Source organism: Coffea arabica, chromosome 2e (genome assembly GCF_036785885.1).
Source record: "Coffea arabica cultivar ET-39 chromosome 2e, Coffea Arabica ET-39 HiFi, whole genome shotgun sequence".
Taxonomy (NCBI): domain Eukaryota; kingdom Viridiplantae; phylum Streptophyta; class Magnoliopsida; order Gentianales; family Rubiaceae; genus Coffea; species Coffea arabica.
Window position 1 is genome coordinate 13,387,967 of NC_092313.1, and position 23,730 is coordinate 13,411,696.

The 23,730-nt window shown below is 34.8% G+C and overlaps 3 protein-coding genes across 5 annotated transcripts; 2 read left to right on the forward strand and 1 right to left on the reverse strand.

Moving 5' to 3' along the window:
- Nucleotides 1-602: 602 nt before the first annotated feature.
- On the reverse strand, nt 603-2,347 carry LOC113731069 (pentatricopeptide repeat-containing protein At2g36730-like). Its single transcript, XM_027256120.2, has one exon. The coding sequence runs from the start codon at nt 2,038-2,040 to the stop codon at nt 754-756; it is 1,287 nt and encodes a 428-aa protein (XP_027111921.2). The 5' UTR covers nt 2,041-2,347; the 3' UTR covers nt 603-753.
- A 2,684-nt stretch (nt 2,348-5,031) lies between these two features.
- LOC113731070 (endoribonuclease Dicer homolog 2-like) lies at nt 5,032-12,912 on the forward strand. Of its 3 annotated transcripts, XM_027256122.2 has the most exons (11): nt 5,032-5,188; nt 5,619-5,961; nt 6,096-6,367; nt 6,473-6,649; nt 6,764-6,882; nt 6,956-7,059; nt 8,033-8,232; nt 9,814-10,023; nt 10,699-11,112; nt 11,915-12,190; nt 12,315-12,912. In XM_027256122.2, exons 2-11 carry the CDS (start codon nt 5,730-5,732, stop codon nt 12,762-12,764), a joined length of 2,454 nt encoding a protein of 817 aa, XP_027111923.2. In that variant the 5' UTR covers nt 5,032-5,188; nt 5,619-5,729; the 3' UTR covers nt 12,765-12,912. The 3 variants fall into 3 exon arrangements, with proteins under 3 accessions (XP_027111923.2, XP_027111922.2, XP_027111924.2); XM_027256121.2 differs by having other exon boundaries at nt 6,473-6,882; XM_027256123.2 differs by having other exon boundaries at nt 5,073-5,188; nt 5,916-5,961; nt 6,473-6,882.
- A 2,050-nt stretch (nt 12,913-14,962) lies between these two features.
- Nucleotides 14,963-22,256, forward strand: LOC113731071 (endoribonuclease Dicer homolog 2-like). The gene is made up of 10 exons (XM_072079063.1): nt 14,963-14,998; nt 15,460-15,527; nt 15,673-15,944; nt 16,055-16,488; nt 16,564-16,667; nt 17,471-17,667; nt 19,114-19,323; nt 19,999-20,412; nt 21,175-21,450; nt 21,559-22,256. Exons 2-10 carry the CDS (start codon nt 15,476-15,478, stop codon nt 21,931-21,933), a joined length of 2,334 nt encoding a protein of 777 aa, XP_071935164.1. The 5' UTR covers nt 14,963-14,998; nt 15,460-15,475; the 3' UTR covers nt 21,934-22,256.
- The last annotated feature ends 1,474 nt before the right edge of the window (nt 22,257-23,730 follow it).

Consider the following 23,730-nt stretch of genomic DNA (forward strand, 5'->3'; position numbering starts at 1 on the left):
TGCCAAGTTTTTAAAAAATTTTAACTAATGTCAAAAAACTTTTCAAAGTTTTTAAACTATACACTTCAAAATATTCAAAAATTTACACATTTCAAAAAAATTTTAAAAAACTTCTACAATAAGTTACAGTAAAGTTTTAGACAAACACCCAAAAAACTCACTTGCCAAATGGGGTTGTGGATTCTTGCAGATCAGCAATGGTGTCGCGGTGGAAGTGGAACCACATATACTTGAGATTAGGCAATTGGCCCTCCTCAAGTTTTAGAAAATTGTGTAAAAGGTTTAAAATTTTCTAATTTTCACCATATTTACACCCCCATGAATTTTATAAAAGTACACTATTGCCCCTCCATTCAAAAATTTTTTAATCCGAATTGGCACTTGAGAAATTTACAAAATTTCACACTTCTATATGCATCTCCTTCTTAAAATTAATGAAAATTTCTCCCCATATGTAAGAATTTTACTTTTCAAGAAATTATTATTTTTATTCTAAACTAAACCTAGATGTCACTTGGTAGCCCCTCAAAAAAATGTTTCAGTTCTTTTTACCTTAAATCAGAAGCTTGGTTCATGGTAAACGTTAAGGAGTACGCAGCGGCTTACAATGACCATAATCTTGCTCTCTAGCAATCGGGATCCATGTTACTCGACTGTATTTGATGCGAGGACCAGTGCAAGATTTAGCTACAAAAAGGGTCATCATTGTGAGCTTCACTGGTGGTTTTTTTTTTTTTTTTTCTCTCCTAAGAGTCATTTGTGACAGTTAACCATCATTCTCGTATGCAAATTCAGTCGGTCTATTAACAACAAGATTTCCCTATTAGCAACATAAAAATCATTCCCAGAAAAGAATCTAAAGATAGAACCACCGATCTCTATACAACTCTCCCCAGCCGTCTTCTTTAGTCCTACGTTCCTCATACTTCTTCGTAGGCTTTCTGCTTTCTCCCACATGCCAACTTCAGCGTACTTGTTCGCTACCATTACAAGATTGCCACTCCTCCTTGGTTCTAATTCAAGCAACTTTTGTCTAACCTTTTCTGCCAGCCCAGTACGATCATTAATGTCATGAATGTTGCAGGCGCTAAGCAACGTCCTCCATATAGTTGCATCAGCCATAGTCGGCATACTTAAAATGAAATTATAAGCTTCCTCAAGATGTCCAGCGCGGCCTAAGATGTCTACCATGACTGCACAATGTACCATCATGGGTTTGATCCCATGAATGTGTTCCATTTCGTAAAAGAAGCGACGCCCATAATCCACCAGTCCAGCATGGCTACAAGCGCAAAGGACCCCCAGATAGGTTACATAATTAGGTTCAATCAAACTGTTGTTCTTCATAGCCTTGAAGAACTGAAGGGCTTGAAAAGCAAAACCATGCTGAGCTGATCCCATAATCATGGCACTCCGAGTCCAGACATTTCGGTCGCTCATCCCATTGAAAACAAGTCTTGCATAATCCACAATGCCGCATTTTCCATACATGTCAACGAGAGCTGTGCCCAACTGACAATTAACAACCATAGCTGTAACAATAACTTGAGAATGTATCCATTTTCCCAAACTCAAGTTGCCCATCTCTGCACAAGTTGAGAGGAGAATCACCATGGTAGTCTCATCCGGCTCCAACTCAGAACTCCTCATGCTTAAAAAAACCTCAATTGCCTCTCTGAACCATGAATTTTCAACGAAAGCAGAAAGAATTGAATTCCAAGATACTACAGTCCTGTAGGACATTTCATCAAACACCTTGTGCGCATCAACAATTTTCCTACAGCTCCCATAAAAGTGAATCAAAGTATTCTGGACGTACACATTTGCATCCAAACCACGCTTCTTGACATCAGCGTGGATCTGCCTCCCATCATAGAGGCCTAAGACGGAAGCACACGCCTTGAATAGGAACGGGAAGGTGTATTCATTGGGCAAAGCTCCAGAACGCCGCATTGACAGGAAAACCCGTAGGGCCTCTCTTTGCAAACCTCCCTTGGACGTTGCATAGGCCCTAATAAGATCGTTCCAACACCTGGGCATCGAAAGTCTTGGAGGCAAATTATCGAAGCCGTAGTCCGTCTGTTATACTCCTCGTCATTTCGGACCCTTCACTCATTGAATTCCCTCAACGCAGTAGGATTGATTGACATCTCAAGAATCAAACCATATGGTTTATGGAGTATTAGGTACAGGAGTGGATAGCGATCCCTCATTCGCAACCTCGTTATGTCTCCATGTGAAGGTTCCATTCAACAGTAAACATAGCCGGACTAATTAGTACAATAATTTATCCAATTTTCATATTTCTTTTTTCACAGGCCATAAATCTTAAAATAATAATGCCAATTCTATGCTTTCGAATGCCTAATGGTTCTTGGAGGTATTTACGCATAATGGCCTTTAAGATGTTAATACCTTTTTCTTTTTGGGAAAATCATTAAAAATGTTTCTTACATTTTATCAAATGAATTTTTTCGTCATTCATTTTTAAAATAGTAAATTTACGTCTCTTATAAAATCAAATTAGTAAAATTTGATCCCAATATAAGTTTTTGATCATGTTTTACCTTACATCTATCATGTGACTCACACATAGTTATTTTCTTAGGAGCAAAAAGGTTTAGATACCATTTGTAATAAAATAAATAATTTGATTTATATTCATTTTTGTTCCTAAAAAAGTAAAATCTAATTTGAATCATATCCGTTCTTTCACCCACGCAAGTGGGATCCAATCCATATTCATTTTGTCATTAGAAAATGAGATATGACCTTTTTGTACATAAAAAATAATTACATGTGAGTCACATGGTAATTTTAAACTAAAAAGTGGTCGAAAACCTAAGTTAAGACTACAATTTGCTAAATTGAATTTGTAAGGACGTAAAGTTAACGTTTTAAAATGAAAGACAAAAAAAAATTATTTTATACAAGAGTCGATTGATTGAATTAAACATTCAGGGGTGTGATGTGAGAGAGATTTTTTGAGAGGTTTATTGGAATCAACCGTTATCCTAAGGGTAAATTGCTTCTAACCCCTCTAATTTTATGTAATGCCAAATGAATCCCCTAAATTTTCAAAATAGCCACATAACTCTCTTATGATTTTATGTAAAGTAAAAAAAAGAACGGAATGCACAATCAGTTATAGCATTTATATCAAATGCACTCTAAAAGCACGTGCAATAAAATCTTGATATTTATGTAACTCTCTTATAATTTATATAAATATCTACTTTACCTTCTCGTAATTTTTTTTAGTTATCCACGTAATCCCCGTATACTTTCATGCAAGGGAAGGGAATTAACCTATTGATTGATTTATCATTTAAGTAAAGACACTATTAGTATTTCAATTGACGACGTTGCATAGATTATTTTCCGTCAAGATCCCATTTTACATAAAATTATAAGGGATAAAGTGGACATTTTGAGACGTTAGAGGGTCATGCAACAATAAATGAAACTACAGCGTTACATTTATTATATCTCTACATTTAAACACTCTCTCAAATTAATTCATTTTTTGCCAAAAAATTAACACATGAAACCCTCTCCACTCATTTGCCAAACCCTTTGATTAAATAACAATGAAACACGCAACTATGTAATTACATGGAGCAGTACTTAAGAGCTATGAAAAATCCTAAAATGTGAAAATCTTTGTGTTTGGATTGCATTTTCCGTCATTTTTCATGGAAAAATTACTGTAGCGATTTGATATATGTGAGGGAAAAAGGTGATAGGGAAATGTGATCACGGAAAACGATAATATTTTCCGACGAAAACCTTCAATCCAAGCAAGGCCACGTAGTTACATCACACGTCATCCGCGAATGTGAAAATCCTCAAAATGTTTGGGAATCTAGACGTCAAACGAACACGGACACTCTCGTACCACTACCGCCTTCGGAAATGGATATGATGTCCTCTGAAGTTCCTCTCCACTTGCTGAAGTGCCCGACAAAAGCAAAAGTCAAGCTAAAGTCTCTTCCTCTTACTTTCAAGATCAAGACAAAACTCAAAAGGACTCATTAGTGGTATTTTAGCCCTGCTTTAGTATTATTATGTTACTTTCGCTTTATCTTCCTTGCTGCTGAAGCAAAACAAGCCCATAGGTCCTCGTCTCCCCTCCCCCGGTTCTCTGCGATGTGTATGAGATAAAAATATATTTATAAAAAATATAAAACTTTTTTTAAAAAAATTACTTTTCAAACAAGGATGTGTATCTGCCAAGGAGATTCAGATCTGTTGGTGTTTATACGTCGCCTTCATGATTTTCCATGATTGTATTTTGTAACAACATTGGTAAATAATACCACTTTGGAACAAAATGTTACTAATTGCAAAGGAAACTCGTTGTAAACCTCAAAAAATTAATGATGACAAAGAAAGAATTTCAGTGGAAAACGTGAGAGGCAGAGAGTATTATATATTCCACACAGAAATTTTCTTTTTTGATCGTTTTTTGGTGATTACGATTAAAAAAGAAAAGCAAAACTAAATTAGACTTAAGAGAACATTGGAGAAAGGCTAATTCCATCTTAAGATTCCCTACTCATTCCACTCAACCCAAGGCTAATTTTTTTATTTAAGGATCTTTTTTCAGCGAGTGCTTCCAAAGCACTCGTTAGTATATTTAAATTATATATTGAGCTTATCATGTAAATACACACACCCTCTATTTATTATATACTTGTATTTAAAATACTTTCTTAAATTAATTCAGATTTGTTTAAAAAAATTAATACATGAAACCCTCTCAATTGACACGGGACACCGGTTAACCAAATGGTTTGATTAAATAATAATAGAACACAGCCATGCAAACCTGCCTGAGGGATTAGGGGAGCGGGAAGGAAAAAAAAAAAAAAGTTAGGCACATGGGAATTTTTTTTTTTTTTTTTTTGGAAAAGAAGGCACATAGTTACAATTCACATTTGGAAAAGTGTCCTGTGAAGTTCCTCTCCACGAGCTGAAGTGCTAGACAAATGCAAAAGTGAAGCTGAAGTCTCCCCCTTTCACTTTCGAGACTTTTTATTAGTGGTATTTCAGTCCCACTGTTTAGTATTACTCTCACGGTATCTTCCTTGCTGCCAAAGCAAAACAAGCCCATAAATCCTTTCATTTCTCCCTCTGGCTCTGATCATTGCGAATTGTGTATCTGCACTGAGGTTTTTGTACTACTGTAAGTAAAGCTTTCCTTATTACCAAGTTTATTAGTTCTTTTGCTTCTCTTAATAATTTGCTGCATGAAAGATATGATATTAGTTAATCAATTTTTCTGCTTTATACTTGTAACCTTTCTTTTGTGTAGTTTCTCTGAGTTTCTAAATTGAATCCTTGTTACTCTATCGAAAGATGTCTCTGCTTAGTTGTATTAAGGGATATTCATATCTTTATCCTTTAGTCGTATTAAGGGATGTTTATATCTTTGTTGTTCTTAGAATAGGGTGTGAAAATAACATATTAGAAATCATGGTGTAAGTTTGATTAGTCCCTTTTACTGTTCAGGCAAGAGCAGTTGTTTTTGATTCTCAATTGTTGAAATCAAATTCTTTTTTACTTAAATTCCGTTCAGGGTTCTGACACAATCTTTTTTTTTTTTTTTGAAATAGAGAGAACAAAAGAAGCTAACGGAATTGGTGATTCCGTTTGGATTAGCTATTTTTAAAGGTGTTTTTGCATTATTTTACTATAGCAGCATTTTTTAAAATTTTTTACCAAAGATGTTTTCTGTGACGCTTTTGAAGGTGTTTTTGAAATATATTTTGGGGACGTATTTTGTGATGCTTTTTGTGACGCTTTTTGTGATGTTTTTGAAGGTGTTTTTGGAATGTATTTTGGGGTTTCTTTTAAAAATAAAAAAATTTTTAGAGTACTTTTTACAAATTTTTAGAATATTTGAAAAACAGGCGAATCCAAACGGAGTTGAGGACAATGTAGAGGCTCTAGAGCAGTGTAAGTTTTGAGTACCTTTCCTTCTTATTGATTTACCTAAAAAAAGGAATAACAGCTCTTTTTTTTTTTTTTCTAGTTTTATGGTTGTTACCATTTTTTTTTCTTTTAATAATTCGCTTCATCTGAATGAATAGGTGATCAAGCACATGGGGAGGAACATATGCAGTATGTCCCTTCGGAATTGGTTGGTTGTCCTGGGAATGATTCTGAGACATTGTATCATTGCTACCGAATTGCTCTTCAGCCTGATTTTAGTTGCAACACCATGCCTCACGATATTTTGCTTGCTACAAGAGCAAGGCTTGAATTTGATGATGAGACTCTGAATTTTGAGTTAGATGTGCCCAGAGGCAGCTTAAAGATACGAATGAAATTTGTTAGACGTATTAAACTGGCGTCTGAAGAGGTAAATATCATAAATGACAATGCCAAAGTGATATTTCCTGTAACATATTAAGTGTTAGACAAGGAATTTAGTCCTATTTTGATCATGCGACATCTCTTTTGCCAGGTTGTTCTTTGCCAGAAGTTTCAAGTTACACTTTTAAGGCTGCTCCTTGATCACAATCAGAATAAGCTTAAGGAAGCATTGAGTGGATTAAATCAAAACAGTCAACGTGATGTCTTTGATTATCTTCTGATTCCATCTACAAGCCCGCATGAAAATCCATCAATTGATTGGAAGTGTGTTAGTTCTGTTCTATTTCCTCAGGAAAACATGTCAGATAAGCATATGCATGGTTGTTCTAACAGAGTTCAAGTGCACACAATCAATGGATTGATCTGCTGCTGCACATTGCAGAATTCTTTGGTTGTGACTCCTCATGATGGTATCATGTATTGCACTACTGGCATTTTGGATGATCTGAACAGCCGGAAAAGAAGAGGATCTATTACTTATAAAGCAAACTTTACAAAACGGTATGTAAAAAAATTTCTTATGCAAATATTGTAGGTTGAAGTCAAGGTTGTGTGTGATAAAATGTCATTGTAGGCATGGGATCACATTGCGTTTTGAGGGAGAACCATTTCTTTGTGGACAGCGTCTGTTTAAGGTGCAGAACTGTCTTCTGGGATGCAGGAATGGAAAGACAAATGGTTGGTGAATCATTTAGCTGCATTTCAGATTTGGCTCTACATTTGTACTTGTTTTAGGTTTACCGAAGTACCTTAAAGGAACTTGTAAAGCACAAATTTTGTAGTCTAAAATCTCAATCTATGGGTTAAGTAAAGGCTATTAGCCTGCATACATCTTTCAAAACTTACTGCAATAAAGAGAAATTGGAACCCGACTTCGTTTTGTTACTCTATTTGCAGGTGGAGATGGTGCTTGTTGAGGATTAAAGATGTTACTAATTTCCTAAAGAACATTCTTTCATTCAATTTCGTCCAAGCTTTTGTTTTTGTATCTAAATTTTATAGATTAAATTCTTAGTTTTCTCACCCTAAATCTGTTATACTTGCATTGATATGACTAAGAAAGTTGAATATCCCCTGGTGTTATACAGCTCCTTTTCTTTATTGTTTTGATGTTCTCTGGGGCTTCTACCCCATTCTTGGATACTAATTCAACTGGCAACTGGTTGGATAATCATATAATTTTCTTGTGTGAAAGTATAAAGAAATGGAAAATAGGATAAATACGACAAGCTTGCTTTTAGATAGGATGATCATTATGCAGAATATCTAGATATATGGTTGATTCAGATGAATTGTCATAGAATTGTCTGGTACGGAATCTAATTATATTCACAATCATCAAAGATATATCACTTCCTATTGTTTTTTAACTGTGGAGACTGGAGTAAATATTTTGTTAAAGATGATTGTGAATGTTGGATAGAAACCCATTAATCTACTGAGTCAGAGGTGCACTTTGATTTTTGGGTTTAATTGATTTGATTGGTTCACTTGGCTAACCATCCATCATTGCAACCATATTTGGGTTTAAACTACTGATTCAGAGGACGTTTCCCTTTATGTTGCTACAATTATGCATAACAAATTGCTCATAGTTGCAATTTCTTATGGTTGGTGACCATTTTCTATTTTTTCTTTGCAACCCTTGTAGGCCCAAGAAAGGCATCAGTTGAGTTGCTGCCTCCAGAACTTTGTAAAGTGATGATGTCTCCTATATCCATTGGTTCAGTATCTTCCTTCGCATATGCTCCATCCATCATACAACGGATAGAGTCCTTCTTAACAGCTGGCAACTTGAAAAGAATGCTAATGGATGACTGCAAGCTCAATGATATGATTCCGACAATCAAGGTTTATCCTCCAACTATGGCTTAGAAACTATACTAAGATGGTCTCTCATTTTATTTTATTTTTTTTTCTTGTGTGCTTGTCATATTAGGACTAGTGAAAAACTTACATTGAGATCCTTCCATGCTTGAACAAAGAAAGGTTTTCTGTCATGCAATGAACAAGCTGAGTTGGTTAGAGCTTTACATCATATAATAATGAGGGTTTAAGCCTCTTTTCGTCCCCTTTAACTGGAGAAGACTAATAAAAATAGCAAAGGGTTTCACGAATCTTTTTTTTTTTTTTTTTGGACGATACATAGAAACATTTATTAATATGTTGCAAATGAGTTGCAGAGAACATAGCTCTGTAACATACAGTTTAGATATTCTAGCTATCTATCTGTGAAGGAGTATCTTCATTTCCAATATAAAACCCAATAAAAATTACTAGAAAACAGCTGTTTGGAATTCCTTCATTCCAATACCAGTCCCAATGTCCCTTGTTAAGGATGAAAGGATGACATTCCTGCATGAAGCCACCATATGTCTCGCATTATGGACTGCAGATTAAGTATAAACATAGGTGAACAAATACTAGCCTAGAATAGTACATAATTCCTTGCTCTGCATTACTCATATACAATTGCAGCTAAATCCAACCTTTTTTTGAAGCGATGTTTCTGCAAAACCATTAATTCGTTACTGCAAAGCATAAGAACCTCTATATAAGAAACATAAACTGCACTAGCAAGGGAACAGTTTCACCAAACTTTGATCTGCTTTGCTCATGGCTAGACTATGTAATTGTGGTTGGGGCCCAAAGGGAGAAGAATTTGGTTTCTACACTCTTTTTATTTACTTTATTCTTCACTCAAGCCAAAAAATGAAAAGTTTCCTTGTCATTTCCTTTCTTGTTCTCTGTTCCCATCTTCCTATAACTTAATCATAGTAAAACACAACTGTGTTGCAAGCTTGCTTCAATGTGATTCAACAAATAATGCTATGGTTAATTTTTTGTACTGGATATAGATTTATAATTCCTCTAACTAGTTATACACGGATAGGCATAAGCTTATTTTAGAAAACTGCTACCAAAAACAGCTGTTAGAATGAATTGTCAAAGGTTTGATCTTATAGGTAGAATCTATATTGCATTACAGCAGGCTTTTTAATTTTAACCATAAGCTACGCACAGCCTAGCTTGTCAAAGGTAACAGAACAAGATGAGGTTATTTGTTCATCAAACCTACACAAATATTTGAGTGTACTAGCATTAGTTGTAAGCTAAAGCAAGCTGGCAGATACTTTAAAACCTGAAGTTCAGTTTGAATGTCTCAATCTTTATGAAAAGCATTCTTAGCAGCTTTTTTTTCTTTTTTCTTCATTGGCTTGTCTGCAAAGGACCCAAAGTTGAAAGTAGTAGCTAGGAGTTGCCTCATAAATATTTTGAAACTAACATATGCACATTTACGTCTATATTTTTTGTTTTGGAGCTAATTTACCGTCCATTTTATAGTCAAATATTCTTGACAAATCTGGTAGACTCGCACTATTGAAGAGAATTTCAACAGATTTCTCTGTGCTAATGTCTTTCTGGTTTTAGGTCTTGGAGGCAATTACGACTGAAAATTGTCAAGAGAATTTTAATTTGACACCATTGGCAACCCTTGGAGACTCCTTTTTGAAATATGCTGTGAGTCAACAACTATTCAAGACACATCAAAATCACAACAATGGTCTTCTTACTGAGGAGAGAACAAAAATCGTCTCCAACCTCGCACTATGCAAGCTGGGATGCGATAAGAAGATATCGGTAAAATTTCCTTTTTTAAGTTACTGTTGTATTATAGTGTCCATTATGAATTTTTCATAAGAGAGACTGTCAGGACTCAGGAAGAAAGGTGTAAAGAAAAGTCTACACAAGGAAGAGATATGCAGTCTGGTTTGTGGTGAAATTAAGAAATTGAGTTGAACTGCAATGAATTTCAAGCTGTCTAAAATGAAAAAGGGATTATACTAAGAACTTGAATAGTTTGGATAGATGAAAAGTAGGAGGGAAGGTTGGTGGCATATTGTAGTTGCATCATTACAATATTTAAACTTTTCCACGAGAGTACCACAAAGCAGAGTTATCTACGTTTACTTCGGTTTGAAATATGAGTTCTTCTGAAAACTGTCGTTTCAAGTTTTTCCGGTTTAGATCAGGGTAATAACCGACTTAGTGAACTCAATTTCCTATATGTATTTGATCAATTGAGTTTAGTCCCGTGTAGTTCTTTCAGCTTATAGTAACATTTGTTTTTTGTTCCATGACTTTTGAGTGTCAGATTGTTAATTATCTTTTGAGCATCACCAATAGTGTTCTATCTCCGCCTCTTCATGGTTACATTCGTTATCCACTATATTGACTTGCTCTGCTAATTATTGCATTGAACAATATATACAATCCTTGCTTTTTTTCTCATCTGATTTCAGTTTTAAACTTCAGGGGTTTATCCGCAATGAATGTTTTGATCCTAAAACATGGAGAATTCCTGGTGATAACTCTCAAACCTATACACTGCGGGAAGAAGTGCTTTCAACTAGAATAATTGTTTATGACAGGAAGAAAAGGATGATTAAAATTAAGACGGTTGCTGATGTAATTGAGGCCCTTATTGGTGTATTCATTTGTACGACAAGTGAAAGAGCAGCCTTAGCGTTTATGAAATGGATGGGTTTTGAAGTTGACTTCGTTTATGTTCAGTACAAAAGGCCAGTCGCTGCAAATCCAGAGAAGCTGGTTGATCTCAGATTTTTCAAGTCTCTATTGAATCAATACTCATTCCGTGATGCTTCTCTCCTTGTTGAAGCACTTACTCATGGTTCTTACGTGCGACCTGAGAGCCCCACATCCTATAAGGTAATCTTTTCCCTTCCTTTTTCTCATGTTGTTATGAAGGTAACCCGTTCTAATTGTTTTTGACGAATTCATGATCTTGTTGGAGATGCCTTCATTGTTTCCTCTTTTTTTTTTTTTTTTTTTTTTCTCAACTTGATTGTGCATAGGCATGTGGTTTTGTTATATCAAACTTTGATTTCCTGGAAAATTGTGAAGCACTTAAATCTCATCTACTGAAATATCTTTTTGGTTGCTCGTCCGGCTTTAGTATTTTTCCTCAGTATTCAGTTTAGTGGTTCAAGATATATATTGCACCAAAAGAGAAGCTGTTTGATGTGTATGTTGATATTATTTGCTTGCAGAGATTAGCTTTTTGAAGTCTAGTGCCATATTTCATACTACAAGCAGTGTTATTAGTTGTACTTTTTACGTCGAGTTGATTAGTTATTTACAGGTTTACTAGATCATTCGAGTCTATTTGAATTACCATATGTATTTTGGAGCCACCAGATGAAATCAGAATTAGCTACCGCTTTAAGGGGGAAAAGTCATATTATTACTCGTTTAGTTGATAATAGCCCTGGAGATATATGCCTTTCCGCACATGATTAAGTGCAAAACTATGTTTGTTGGGAAAATTTACATAGGAGGGGTTTGCATGTTCTGGTTCTTCGATAGCTAGATTGCTTGCATGATCCTTATATCATGCACTAGTTTGAATTTGTCAATAGTTCCATACTGCAGATATCACTGGCATGCCTTCTATTAAAGATATTATCGTGGATCTTTCATGTCTATGTTTCCATTTCAATGGAATTTGCAGCATCTGGAATTTCTTGGGGATGCGGTGCTGGATTATCTCATCACCAAGCACTTCCACAATGAGCATCCCAATCTGTCTTCTGGATTATTAACAGATTTAAGGTCAGCTTCTGTGAACAATGACTGCTATGCACGAACTGCAATTAGAGCTGGGCTTCATAAGCACATTCTACATGATTCACAAGACCTGCAGCGGCGCATTCTTGCCATTGCTGAAAATTTTGAGCAGTCATCACGAGACTCGACTTTTGGGTGGGAGTCAGAGCCAGTAATCAAGGTAATCCTCCATCTTTGATGTAAAATAAAAAAAACAATCTTTATTATTGTAGCTGTAGCACAGTGTTGCTTATTTTTTATGTTTCTTTTGAGTATTTAGTTGCTAACAACCTCATATTTTTCAGATTCTTGCAGATATTATGGAATCTCTTGCCGGGGCAATATATGTTGATTCTGGATATGACAAAGGGGTTGTATTTCGAAGCATAAAGCCACTTCTTGAGCCTCTGCCTACCCCTGAGACTTTAAAGCTCCAACCTGTGAGGGAACTGGAGGAATTGTGTGCAAAGGAACACTTTGACATGAACAAGTCTGTCAGATATGAAAATGGTGAGGTATTCGTCAAGCTTGAAGTTGATGCAAATGGTGCTACTCACAGATGTCAGCTATCTGCGGCAAACAAGGATGCATCAGAAAAAAAAGCATCCCTGGCTATTTTGGAGATGCTAAAGGGAAAATTTGTCAAGGAGGAGAAGGATGGCAAGCTTAAGGTTAATGCAAATGGTGTCCCTTGTGCTCGTAGACTAACTGCAGCAAACAAGAAGACAGCAAGAAAAACAGCATCCAAAATTTGATTTTTTTATAATTACTTAAATGTTCTGTCAGACATTTAAAGCTATGGGTAAGTTTAACATGTGGCAATATTCGATATCCGATTAAACATTGGGTACAATTGAATTCAGCTTGTGTTTTAGTGGAATTACATAAAAATCCTTTTAATCATTTAATTGGATTAACATCCAAGTCTTTTAATTTCTTAAAGCCTTTCTTATCAGTTATTTGCAAACTTATGCTATATTGATGTTAAGACACAATTAATACTGATTATTAGAGAAGTTTGGTTTTTTGGCCGTTACCATAGTAACTCCCATCTATTCAAATTCATTTCATTTACTTATAACTTTGTTCCACTACAATCATGTAGTTTATTGAATTCAGATGTTGCTATATTAGTTACTCCTCTTTCCTATTTTGCAACATCTTTTTCAATAGGTATGTTTTCTTTAGCTAATTTACTTTTTTGGTTGTAAGAAATCTGTAATCATGCAAGTTGTATGTGCAATACTTTTTTTAGTGTTTTAATTCAATTGCCCATGTTAGATAGGCTTGATAGGGAGGAGATCACATTTGTTAATTGTTATTTGTGGTTAGAATAAGTTTATCATCATAAAATTTTTCATTTATAGATTGCATCTACTTCTTTTGTTGTTTTAACTATTAGTTATGGTAATTTTCAAATTGTTTGCTACTTTATTGATGATTCCATTTAGGCAATTTTTCACTTCATTTGATTTGCCAATATGTTTAACTATCTACTTCAAACTATTTGGCTGTAGATCCAAAGTATGTACTTCATTACTTTTAATTGTTTTCTTGAATTGAGTGGATTAAGATGTTTTAGTACTTTTTTGAGATAATTATTCATCTAGATTAGCATGTTAGTTATTGTATATCTTTGCAACTAGGTCAAAACTGATGTTTTGTGATTGTAACCTCTACTGAGAAGGAGATGCTTTGCTATATGTCCTAAATCATACAATAAATCATAATTGATTGATTGGTCAATATTGATGTTTCATGATGATATGTCCTTGGAATCAATATAAATCAAAGAATTTGGCTTGCAAGAACCGAAATTCCACTAGCAATGATTTCTTCAAGTATGCTAATTGTTCAAATCTCACTTATATGACAAGATAATGAGGTGGATTGCCCTCGTATCAAAATCAAATTCAAACTAAACAACAAATTTTAATATCCCTAAAGTGCATGAGCAGATATAAATAGATCTTTTATTCTATTAGATTAGATGCAAAGTGGTTAATTGTGTTTTATAATTATATTTCAGTGCATATTATATTTTTTACTCAATATGTAATTTATGATTTTTCTATTTAATATCACATAATAAAATTGTCATACTTTAATTCTTATACTACAAAATACTAAATAATAATTATTAACTATCTTTAATTATAGGTATTAAACTCCCGCGCATGGCGCGGGCTTTTTCCTCTAGTATATATATCTAGGAATCAGTCAATAGAACTAAATGCACTTGGAAATTGAAACATTTGATACTATATTTGTTTTCTTTCAAATTTTAAGGACTAAAAGCGCTCGTACTCCAAACATTTGAGACCAAAACTGCAATTCACTTTTGAAACTGCTAAGCATGTATTCTACGTCTATATGGCTATGCAATTCAAATATAGTAACTATGATGTACTTATATCTACTTCTTTTACAAATTCATTCCTCTCATTACCAGTAGTGTGAAATTTATTTTAATAAATATTAAAACGCCAGCGAGTAGCGCGGGGGTCAACCCTCGTAAATGACAAGGAAACACAACTATGTAATAATACGAAGCAGTACTTGAGAAATGTGAAAATCCAAAAATGTGTAGTGGTGAAAATCTAATTGGCATTGGATTCACAGTTAGGCACATAGTTACATGTCATCCTCAAACGTGAAAATCCTCAAAGACGTTTGAGAATCTCTTGTAGAATCTAGTAGAGCTCAAAACAACACAAACAATCTCGTACGCTTACAGCCTTAGGAAATGTTCTCTGGAGTTCCTGTCCACCAGCTGAAGTGCAGGACAAACGCAAAATTCGAGCTGAAGTGTGCCCCTCTCACTTTCAACATCAAGACAACAGGACTTATTAGTGATACTTCAGTTCCACTTTAATGTTACTTTAACTGTATCTTCCTTGCTGCCAAAGCAAAGTAAGCCCATATATCCTCATTTCTCCCTGTGATCTGTGCGAATTGTGTGCATCTGCACTGAGGTTTTTGTACTATTGTAAGTAAAGCTTTCCTCATTATCAAGTTTATTAGTTCTTTTGCTTCTCTCAATAATTTGCTGCATGAAAGATATGATGCTAGTTAATCAATTTATGTGCATTGCACTTATAGCTAGTCTCTATCTCTCTCTCTCTCTCTTTTTTGGGGTGCAGTTTCTTTCAGTTTCTAAATTGAATCCTTGTTACTCCATCTAAAGATGAATCTGTTTAGTTTTTCCTTTAGTCTTATTAAGGGATGTATGTGTGTGTGTGTATATATATATATACACATATATATCTTTGTTGTTCATAGAATAAGGTGTGACAATAACATATCAGAAATCATGGTGTAAGTTTGATTAGTCACTTTTACTGTTCAAGCAAAAGCAGCTGTTTTTTATTCTCAATTGTTGAAATCAAATTCTTTTTTACTTAGATTCTGTTCAGGGTTCTGACTAAATAATGCTTTCTTGAAATACAGAGAACAAAAGAAGCTAATGGAATCAATTAATATTGTAGCTGATGACAACGTAGAGGCTCCAGAGCAGTGTAAGTTTTGAGTATCTTTCCTTCTCATTGATTTACACCAATATAAAAAGAAAAAATCGAACTGTTCTTTTTTTTTTTCCTTCTAGTTTTATAGTTGTTACCAATTCCATTTTTTTTTAATAATTGGTTTCATCTGAATGAATAGGTGATCAAGCATATGAGGAGGAACAGATGCAGTATGTCCCTCCGGAATTGGTTGGTCGTCCTGGGAATGATTCTGAGATATTGTATCATTGCTACCTAATTGCTCTTCAGCCTGATTTTAGTTGCAACACCATGCCTCGCGATATTTTGCTTGCTACAAGGGCAAGGCTTGAATTTGATGATGAGACTCTGGATTTTGAGTTAGACGTGCCCAGAGGCAGCTTAAAGATACGAATGAAATATGTTAGACATATTAAACTAACGTCTGAAGAGGTAAATATATAAAATGACAATGCCAAAATAATTATTCCTATCACATATTAACTAAAAAGACAAATAATTCAGTCCTATTTTGATCATGAAACATCTTTATCTTTTGCCAGGTTCTTCTTTGTCAGAAGTTCCAAGTCACACTTTTTAGGCTGCTTATTGATCAAAATCAGAACAAGCTGCAAGAAGCATTGAGCGGATCAAACGAGAACATTGAACATGCTTTCCTTGATTATCTTCTGATTCCATCTACAGGCTCGCGTGAAAATCCATCAATTGATTGGACGTGTGTCAGATCTGTTCTATATCCTCAGGAAACCATATCAGATAAGCATATGGATTGTTGTTCTAATAGAGTTCAAGGCCGTTATGTGCACACAAAAAATGGCTTGATCTGCTGCTGCAAATTGCAGAATTCTTTGGTAGTGACTCCTCATAACGGTATCATATATTGCACTACTGATACTTTGGATGATTTGAACAGCAATTCGTTGCTAATGCTGAGAAAAGGGGGATCTGTTACTTATAAAGCATACTTTGCGAAACAGTATGTAACAACTAAATTTTCATATGCAAATTTTGTAGTTTAAAGTCAAGGTTAAGTGTGATAATGTCACTGCAGGCATGGCATCACATTGTGCTTCGACGGAGAACCATTTATTAAAGGAAAACATCTGTTTATGGTGCAGAACTTTCTTCTGGGATGTAGGAATCAAAAGACAAAAGGTTAGTGAATCATTTAGCTACAATTTAGATTTTGCTCTACGTCTGTACTTGTTTTATGTTTATTGAAGTGCCTCAAAGGAACTTGTAAAGCACAAATTTTGTAGTCTATAATCTCAACACTAAGGGTTAAATAAGGCAATTAGCCTGTTCACGGCTATCAAAACTTAATGCCTACTCCAGCTTGAGAGAATTTGGAACCAAGCTTCTTTTTGTTGCTTCATTTGCAGATGTTGCTTGCTGTGGACCTAAAGAATAATCTTTCATTCAATTTTAATTGAGCTATGAATTTCATTGAGAAGTTCAACATCCCCTGCTGTTAGACATCTCCTTATCTTTATAGTTTTGATGTTCTAGGCTTCTACCCTGTTGATGGATGACGAGTTTAACTGGCTAAAAGCATCTGACTGCGATGATGGCGCAGCAACATGCTGTTTCTAGTGTGATACTAGTATAAACAAAAGGAAAATAGTGACAAATAAGATAAGCTTGATTTTAGATAGGATGACCTTTATGCAGAATATCTTGATACGTAGTTGAAGTATGATAGAATTGCCTACTATTGCAACCATATTTTGACCAGACCAGCTGCACAGCTCTAAGTTGCTCCCCATTTGAGTTCTCTGTTTGATTGTTCACACTCTTAAAAAGATTGTGTGATATGTCTGTACGTTACAAAGGGTTCATTGTCCGAGTTTACTCTTTGGATTTATATTTCTACAATTATGCATAACAGATTGCGCAAAATTGCAGTTTCTTATGGTTGCTGACCTTTTTCTCTTTTTCTTGTACTACTACCCTTGTAGTCCCGACTAATGCATCAGTTGAGTTGCCTCCAGAAATTTGTGAAGTGATCATGTCTCCTATATCCATTGGTTCAGTATCTTCCTTCTCATATGCTCCATCCATCATACAACGGATAGAGTCCTTATTAATAGCTGGCAACTTGAAAAGGATGCTAATGGCCGACTGCATGCTCAATGATATGATTCCGACCATCAAGGTTCATCCCCCTAACTGTGGCTTTGAAAATCTACTGAGAATAACAATAGCAAAGGGTATAGTTTGTGTACTTACAATAAATTTCATCGATCTTTCTTTTAGGCGGTATGTAGAAACTTTTATTAGCATGTTGCAATTGAGTTGCAGAGAACACGGCTCTCTAACATACATTGCACATATGCTAGCTATCTCTGTGGGAAACAATATCTTCATTTCCAATAAAAATTACTGGGGAACAGCTGTTTGGAATTCCTCCATTCTAATACCAGTTTCAATGTTTCTTGTTAAGGCTGATACAATTCCTTGTTAACTATAAACACAGGTGAACAAACTATAGGCTAGAATAATACATGATTCCTAGCTCTGCATTATTCATATACTGTTGCTGCTAAAGCCAACCTTTTTAGCTTAATGGCAAACGAATTTGATGAGCAATATTTTGGAAAATCATTGCAATTCATTATTGCAAAGCACAAGTACCTTTATATAAGGACATAAACTGCACTAGCAAATGAACAGTTTCACCAAACAGGATGAGGTTAGTTGTTGATCAAACCTGCATAATTTTGTCTGCATACTAGGATTGGTTGTAACTTGTAAGCTAAAGCAAACTGGGAGATAATAAAAGCCAGAAGTTCAGTTTAAATGTTTAATAAAGGGCAAATTACACTTTACTCCCCTATGGTTTAGCGTTTTTGTACACAACTCTTCTATGATTTCAAAAGCTATGTATAACCTCTTCATGGTTTGGATTAAAAAGCATCAAAGTAATAGAATTTGCAATCCATAATGGAGTCACCTAAAATGTCAAAAATACCCCCATGAAAAGTTGAAAATTATTTATTAATCACATGAGGGTTATGTGTATATTTTGAAAATCATAAGGGGATTATATGATGAAATATTAAACTATAAGGGGGTTATATGGTAAAACATAAAATCATACGGGATTAATGCGTCATATATATTATGTTTATATATTTTGGTCACTTTAACTATTTTAATTTTTAAACAAGGGTAGTTTAGATATTTTTAAAGGTTCGTTACGAATGATCATTTCCGTCATTTTAACACTTTAATCCAAATCATGAGGGGGTTATGTATATCTTTTGAAACCATAGAGGGGTTATGTATAAAAAATACTAAATCATAGGGGGGTAAAATGTAATTTGCCCTTGAATATTTGCAATAAGCATTCATTAATTTTTTTTTTTTTTGGGTGATTAATAGGCTTGTTTGCGAAGGACCAAAGTCGAAACTAGTAGCTAGGAGTTGCCATATGAATATTTTGAAATTGACATACGTACATTTACGTCCATATTGTTCCTTTTGGAACTATTCTACCGTGCATTTCATAGTCAAATATTCCTGACAAATCTGATAAGACTTTCACCATTGAAGAGAATTTCAATAGATTTTCCCAGTGCTAATGTTTTTCTGCTTTTAGGTCTTAGAGGCAATTACGACTAAAAATTGCCGAGAGAATTTTCATTTGACATCATTGGCAACCATTGGAGACTCCTTCTTGAAATATGCTACAAGTCAACAACTATTCAAGACACATCAAAATCACAACAATGGTCTTCTTACTGAGGAGAGAACAAAAATCGTCTCCAACCTCGCACTATGCAAGCTGGGATGCGATAAGAAGATATCGGTAAAATTTCCTTTTTTAAGTTACTGTTGTATTATAGTGTCCACTATGAATTTTTCATAAGAGAGACTGTCAGGACTCAGGAAGAAAGGTGTAAAGAAAAGTCTACACAAGGAAGAGATATGCAGTCTGGTTTGTGGTGAAATTAAGAAATTGAGTTGAACTGCAATTAATTTCAAGCTGTCTAAAATGAAAAAGGGATTATACTAAGAACTTGAATAGTTTGGATAGATGAAAAGTAGGAGGGAAGGTTGGTGGCATATTGTAGTTGCATCATTACAATATTTAAACTTTTCCACGAGAGTACCACAAAGCAGAGTTATCTACGTTTACTTCGGTTTGAAACATGAGTTCTTCTGAAAACTGTCGTTTCAAGTTTTTCAGGTTTAGATCAGGGTAATAACCGACTTAGTGAACTCAATTTCCTATATGTATTTGATCAATTGAGTTTAGTCCCGTGTAGTTCTTTCAGCTTATAGTAACATTTGTTTTTTGTTCTGTGACTTTTGAGTGTCAGATTGTTAATTATCTTTTGAGCATCACCAATACTGTTCTATCTCCGCCTCTTCATGGTTACATTCGTTATCCACTATATTGACTTGCTCTGCTAATTATTGCATTGAACAATAAATACAATCCTTGCTTTTTTTCTCATCTGATTTCAGTTTTAAACTTCAGGGGTTTATCCGCAATGAATGTTTTGATCCTAAAACATGGAGAATTCCTGGTGATAACTCTCAAACCTATACACTGCGGGAAGAAGTGCTTTCAACTAGAATAATTGTTTATGGCAGGGAGAAAAGGATGATTAAAATTAAGACGGTTGCTGATGTAATTGAGGCCCTTATTGGTGTATTCATTTGTACGACAAGTGAAAGAGCAGCCTTAGCGTTTATGAAATGGATGGGTTTTGAAGTTGACTTCGTTTATGTTCAGTACAAAAGGCCAGTCGCTGCAAATCCAGAGAAGCTGGTTGATCTCAGATTTTTCAAGTCTCTATTGAATCAATACTCATTCCGTGATGCTTCTCTCCTTGTTGAAGCACTTACTCATGGTTCTTACGTGCGACCCGAGAGCCCCACATCCTATAAGGTAATCTTTTCCCTTCCTTTTTCTCATGTTGTTTTGAAGGTAACCCGTTCTAATTGTTTTTTGACGAATTCATGATCTTGTTGGAGATGTCTTCATTGTTTCCTCTGTCTTGTTATCTCAACTTGATTTGATTGTGCATAGGCATGTCATTTCGGTGTGTCAAATGTTCCTGCAAAAGCGTGAAGCACTTAATTCTCGGCTGCTGAAATATCTGCAAAATGTTCCTCATCTGGCTTTAGTGTTTTTCCTCGGTATTGAATTTAGTGGTTCAAGATATATATATTGCATCAAACAGAATCTCTTTGATGGGTGTGGTGACATTTAGTGCCATATTTCATACTTAAAGTAGTATCATTAGATGTATTTTAAGGTGGAGTTGATTAGCTATCTACAGATTTGCTAGATCATTCAAGTCTATTTGAATTACCATTTATATTTTGGAGCCACCAGATGAAATCTGAATTGACTACCACTTTAAGAGGGGGAGTCATATTATTACTTGTTTAGTTGATCATAGCCCTGGAGATATATGCTTCTCCACGCATGACTAATCGATAAGGTGCAAAACTAGATATTACATAGGAGGGGTTTGCATGTTTTGGTTCTTCAATAGCTAGATTGCTTGCATGATCCTTATATCATGCACTAGTTTGAATTTGCCAATAGTTCCAAACTGCAGATATCACTGGCATGCCTTCTAGTAAAGATATTATTGTGGATCTTTCATGTTTACATATGTTTCCGTTTCAATGGAATTTGCAGCGTCTGGAATTTCTTGGGGATGCAGTGCTGGACTATCTCATCACCATGCATCTCCACAATGAGCATCCCAATCTGTCTTCTGGATTATTAACAGATTTAAGGTCAGCTTCTGTGAACAATGACTGCTATGCACGAACTGCAATTAAAGCTGGGCTTCATAAGCACATTCTACATGGTTCACAAGCCCAGCGGCGGCGCATTCTTGCAATTGTTGAAAATTTTGAGCAATCATCACAAGACTCGACTTTTGGGTGGGAGTCAGAGCCAGTAATCAAGGTATCTTTAGTATTTTAGCTGTTGCACAGTGTTGCTTATGATGATATCATGAGCTAATTCTTGATATTTCTTTGAGTAATTAGTTGCTAACAGCCTCGTATTTTTCAGATTCTTGCAGACATTATAGAATCTCTTGCCGGGGCAATATACGTTGATTCTGGATATGACAAAGAGGTTGTATTTAGAAGCATAAAGCCGCTTCTCGAGCCTCTGGTTACCCCTGAGACTTTAAAGCTCCAACCTGTGAGGGAACTGGAGGAATTGTGTGCAAAGGGAAAATTTGTCATGAAGGAGGCTGTCAGATATGACAATGGTGAGATATCCGTCGAGCTTGAAGTTGATGCAAATGGTGCTACTCACACATGTCAGCAATCTGCGGCAAACAAGGATGCAGCAGAAAAAAAAGCAGCCATGGCTATTTTGGAGATGCTAAAGGGAAATGAGTTACACCGGAGGGGCCACGCACAACCCCGCCTGTCTTGAGAAACAGGACAATCAGATTGCCTTTTGGCTGGATCATATACTGTCAAGTAGCCATTTGAACTCAAAGCTTGATCTCGCTAGTTGAAGCACTTGAAGAAGAATCTTGCATGCCTCTCTTGCTCATTCAAATTGGTGATACTTCTCCATGTATCATGGGGTTTTTTTTTTTCTTTTTTTAATAATTGTATTTTCCATTGTCTATTAAGATATGACAAGGTAAGTGTGATTTTATCTATGAGTGCTTACTGTTTAGTGTTGCATAACTTCGGAGATCATATTTTTCGGGCGCAAAATGCCTCAATGACTCGCAAACTATTACGAAATTCAGTTTTTGACCCTTTAACTATTAACTGATAAGTTTTAACTCTCCAACTAATTAAAACATAAAATTCTAACTCTTCTGTCAACTTGAGTTGTTATGTTTTACAGAGAAAATATTTAATCAAATACTTTATTTATAACTTACTAGACTTGTAAAATAAAAAACAACTATGTGAAGAAATTATCAAATAAAACATAAATTCTTGGATTAAAAAACTACCAAAAATCTGACTCCAATAAAACTACTAATAATTAAATAGAAACTTCTTATTTATTGTACATATTCAAAAATGCTTTGTATTGGATTTAGATTTTAGAGTCTTTAGTGCTATTATCTGGTTGTCAAAGGCATTTCGAAAGCAGAACTAAAACCCTTCTCCAACTCCAAGGGTGGCTGAGTGCTTTAAATAAGGAGATTAAAAAAAATGCATATGTAAAAGTATATGGTGTTTTGTCATCTGGATCGAGATTTGAGTGCCAATGTGCGCGTTTACTTGCAATGTTAAGGAGAAGTCTTTAACTGCATGTTAGTTCAATTAATAAGGACAAATTATTACCTCACAAAAGATTGTGTTTGGAGTTCGTTGTCAATGTAATGCTAATGCGCGAGTTGTGTTTTCGTTATAAATGTAAAAATTGTATTGATGGATGATTTGCAAGAAGTCTTATAAGCTATCTATAGTCTCGAGACTGTTGATATAAGGGTTATTTTGGTGGACAATGTGTAAAAATTTCTGTAATCAATTCGGAGTGCCGATGTAAGTGCTTGACAAGCGATCTGTAATAGACCCTGTAAATAAACCCTATAGGGCATGTCCCAAGCCGAACCTCTTCAAATCTTTTTTCTATACAAAAAAAAAAAGAAAAAAGAAAAAGAAGCCTGCAGCTGCCTAGCAAGTAGCTACTAGCAAAGAACACAATTCTTCCATGCGAAAATGTGATCCAAAAGTAGAATTTGGGACCAAACTATATCTTCTTTTGGTCTTTTGCCCTTTTGGGAGTCCAAAATGTATTATTACTCATATTTAAGGCATTAGAAAATGATAAACTATTTCGTTATTTTTGACCTTTTGCCTTTTTGGTAGAGGTGGCAAAATGGATGATTTGGACGGGTTTGGATTAGGTAAAATGGGTAATAGGTATAAATAAGTCAACTCATTTATATCCATTTAATTAGATGAGTATAAATGGGTAAGTCAAAAAATGAATTGGATAACCTAATTACCCATTTATTTTAATTTTTGTAAACTCATTTAAATTCATTTTTGTAAACTAAGTTATCAATTTATACCGCCTTTTGCACCCATCATTAGTTTTAAATATTTACTTATAATATTCAATAAGCCTAATTATCAATTTTTTTCATATCCGTACTTTTATGTTGCAAAATTACATGCTATTTAATAATTGAATAATAAGAATATAAAAATTTGAACTAAGTACTATAAAAGCTAACATAAAAACTTAATCAAAAAA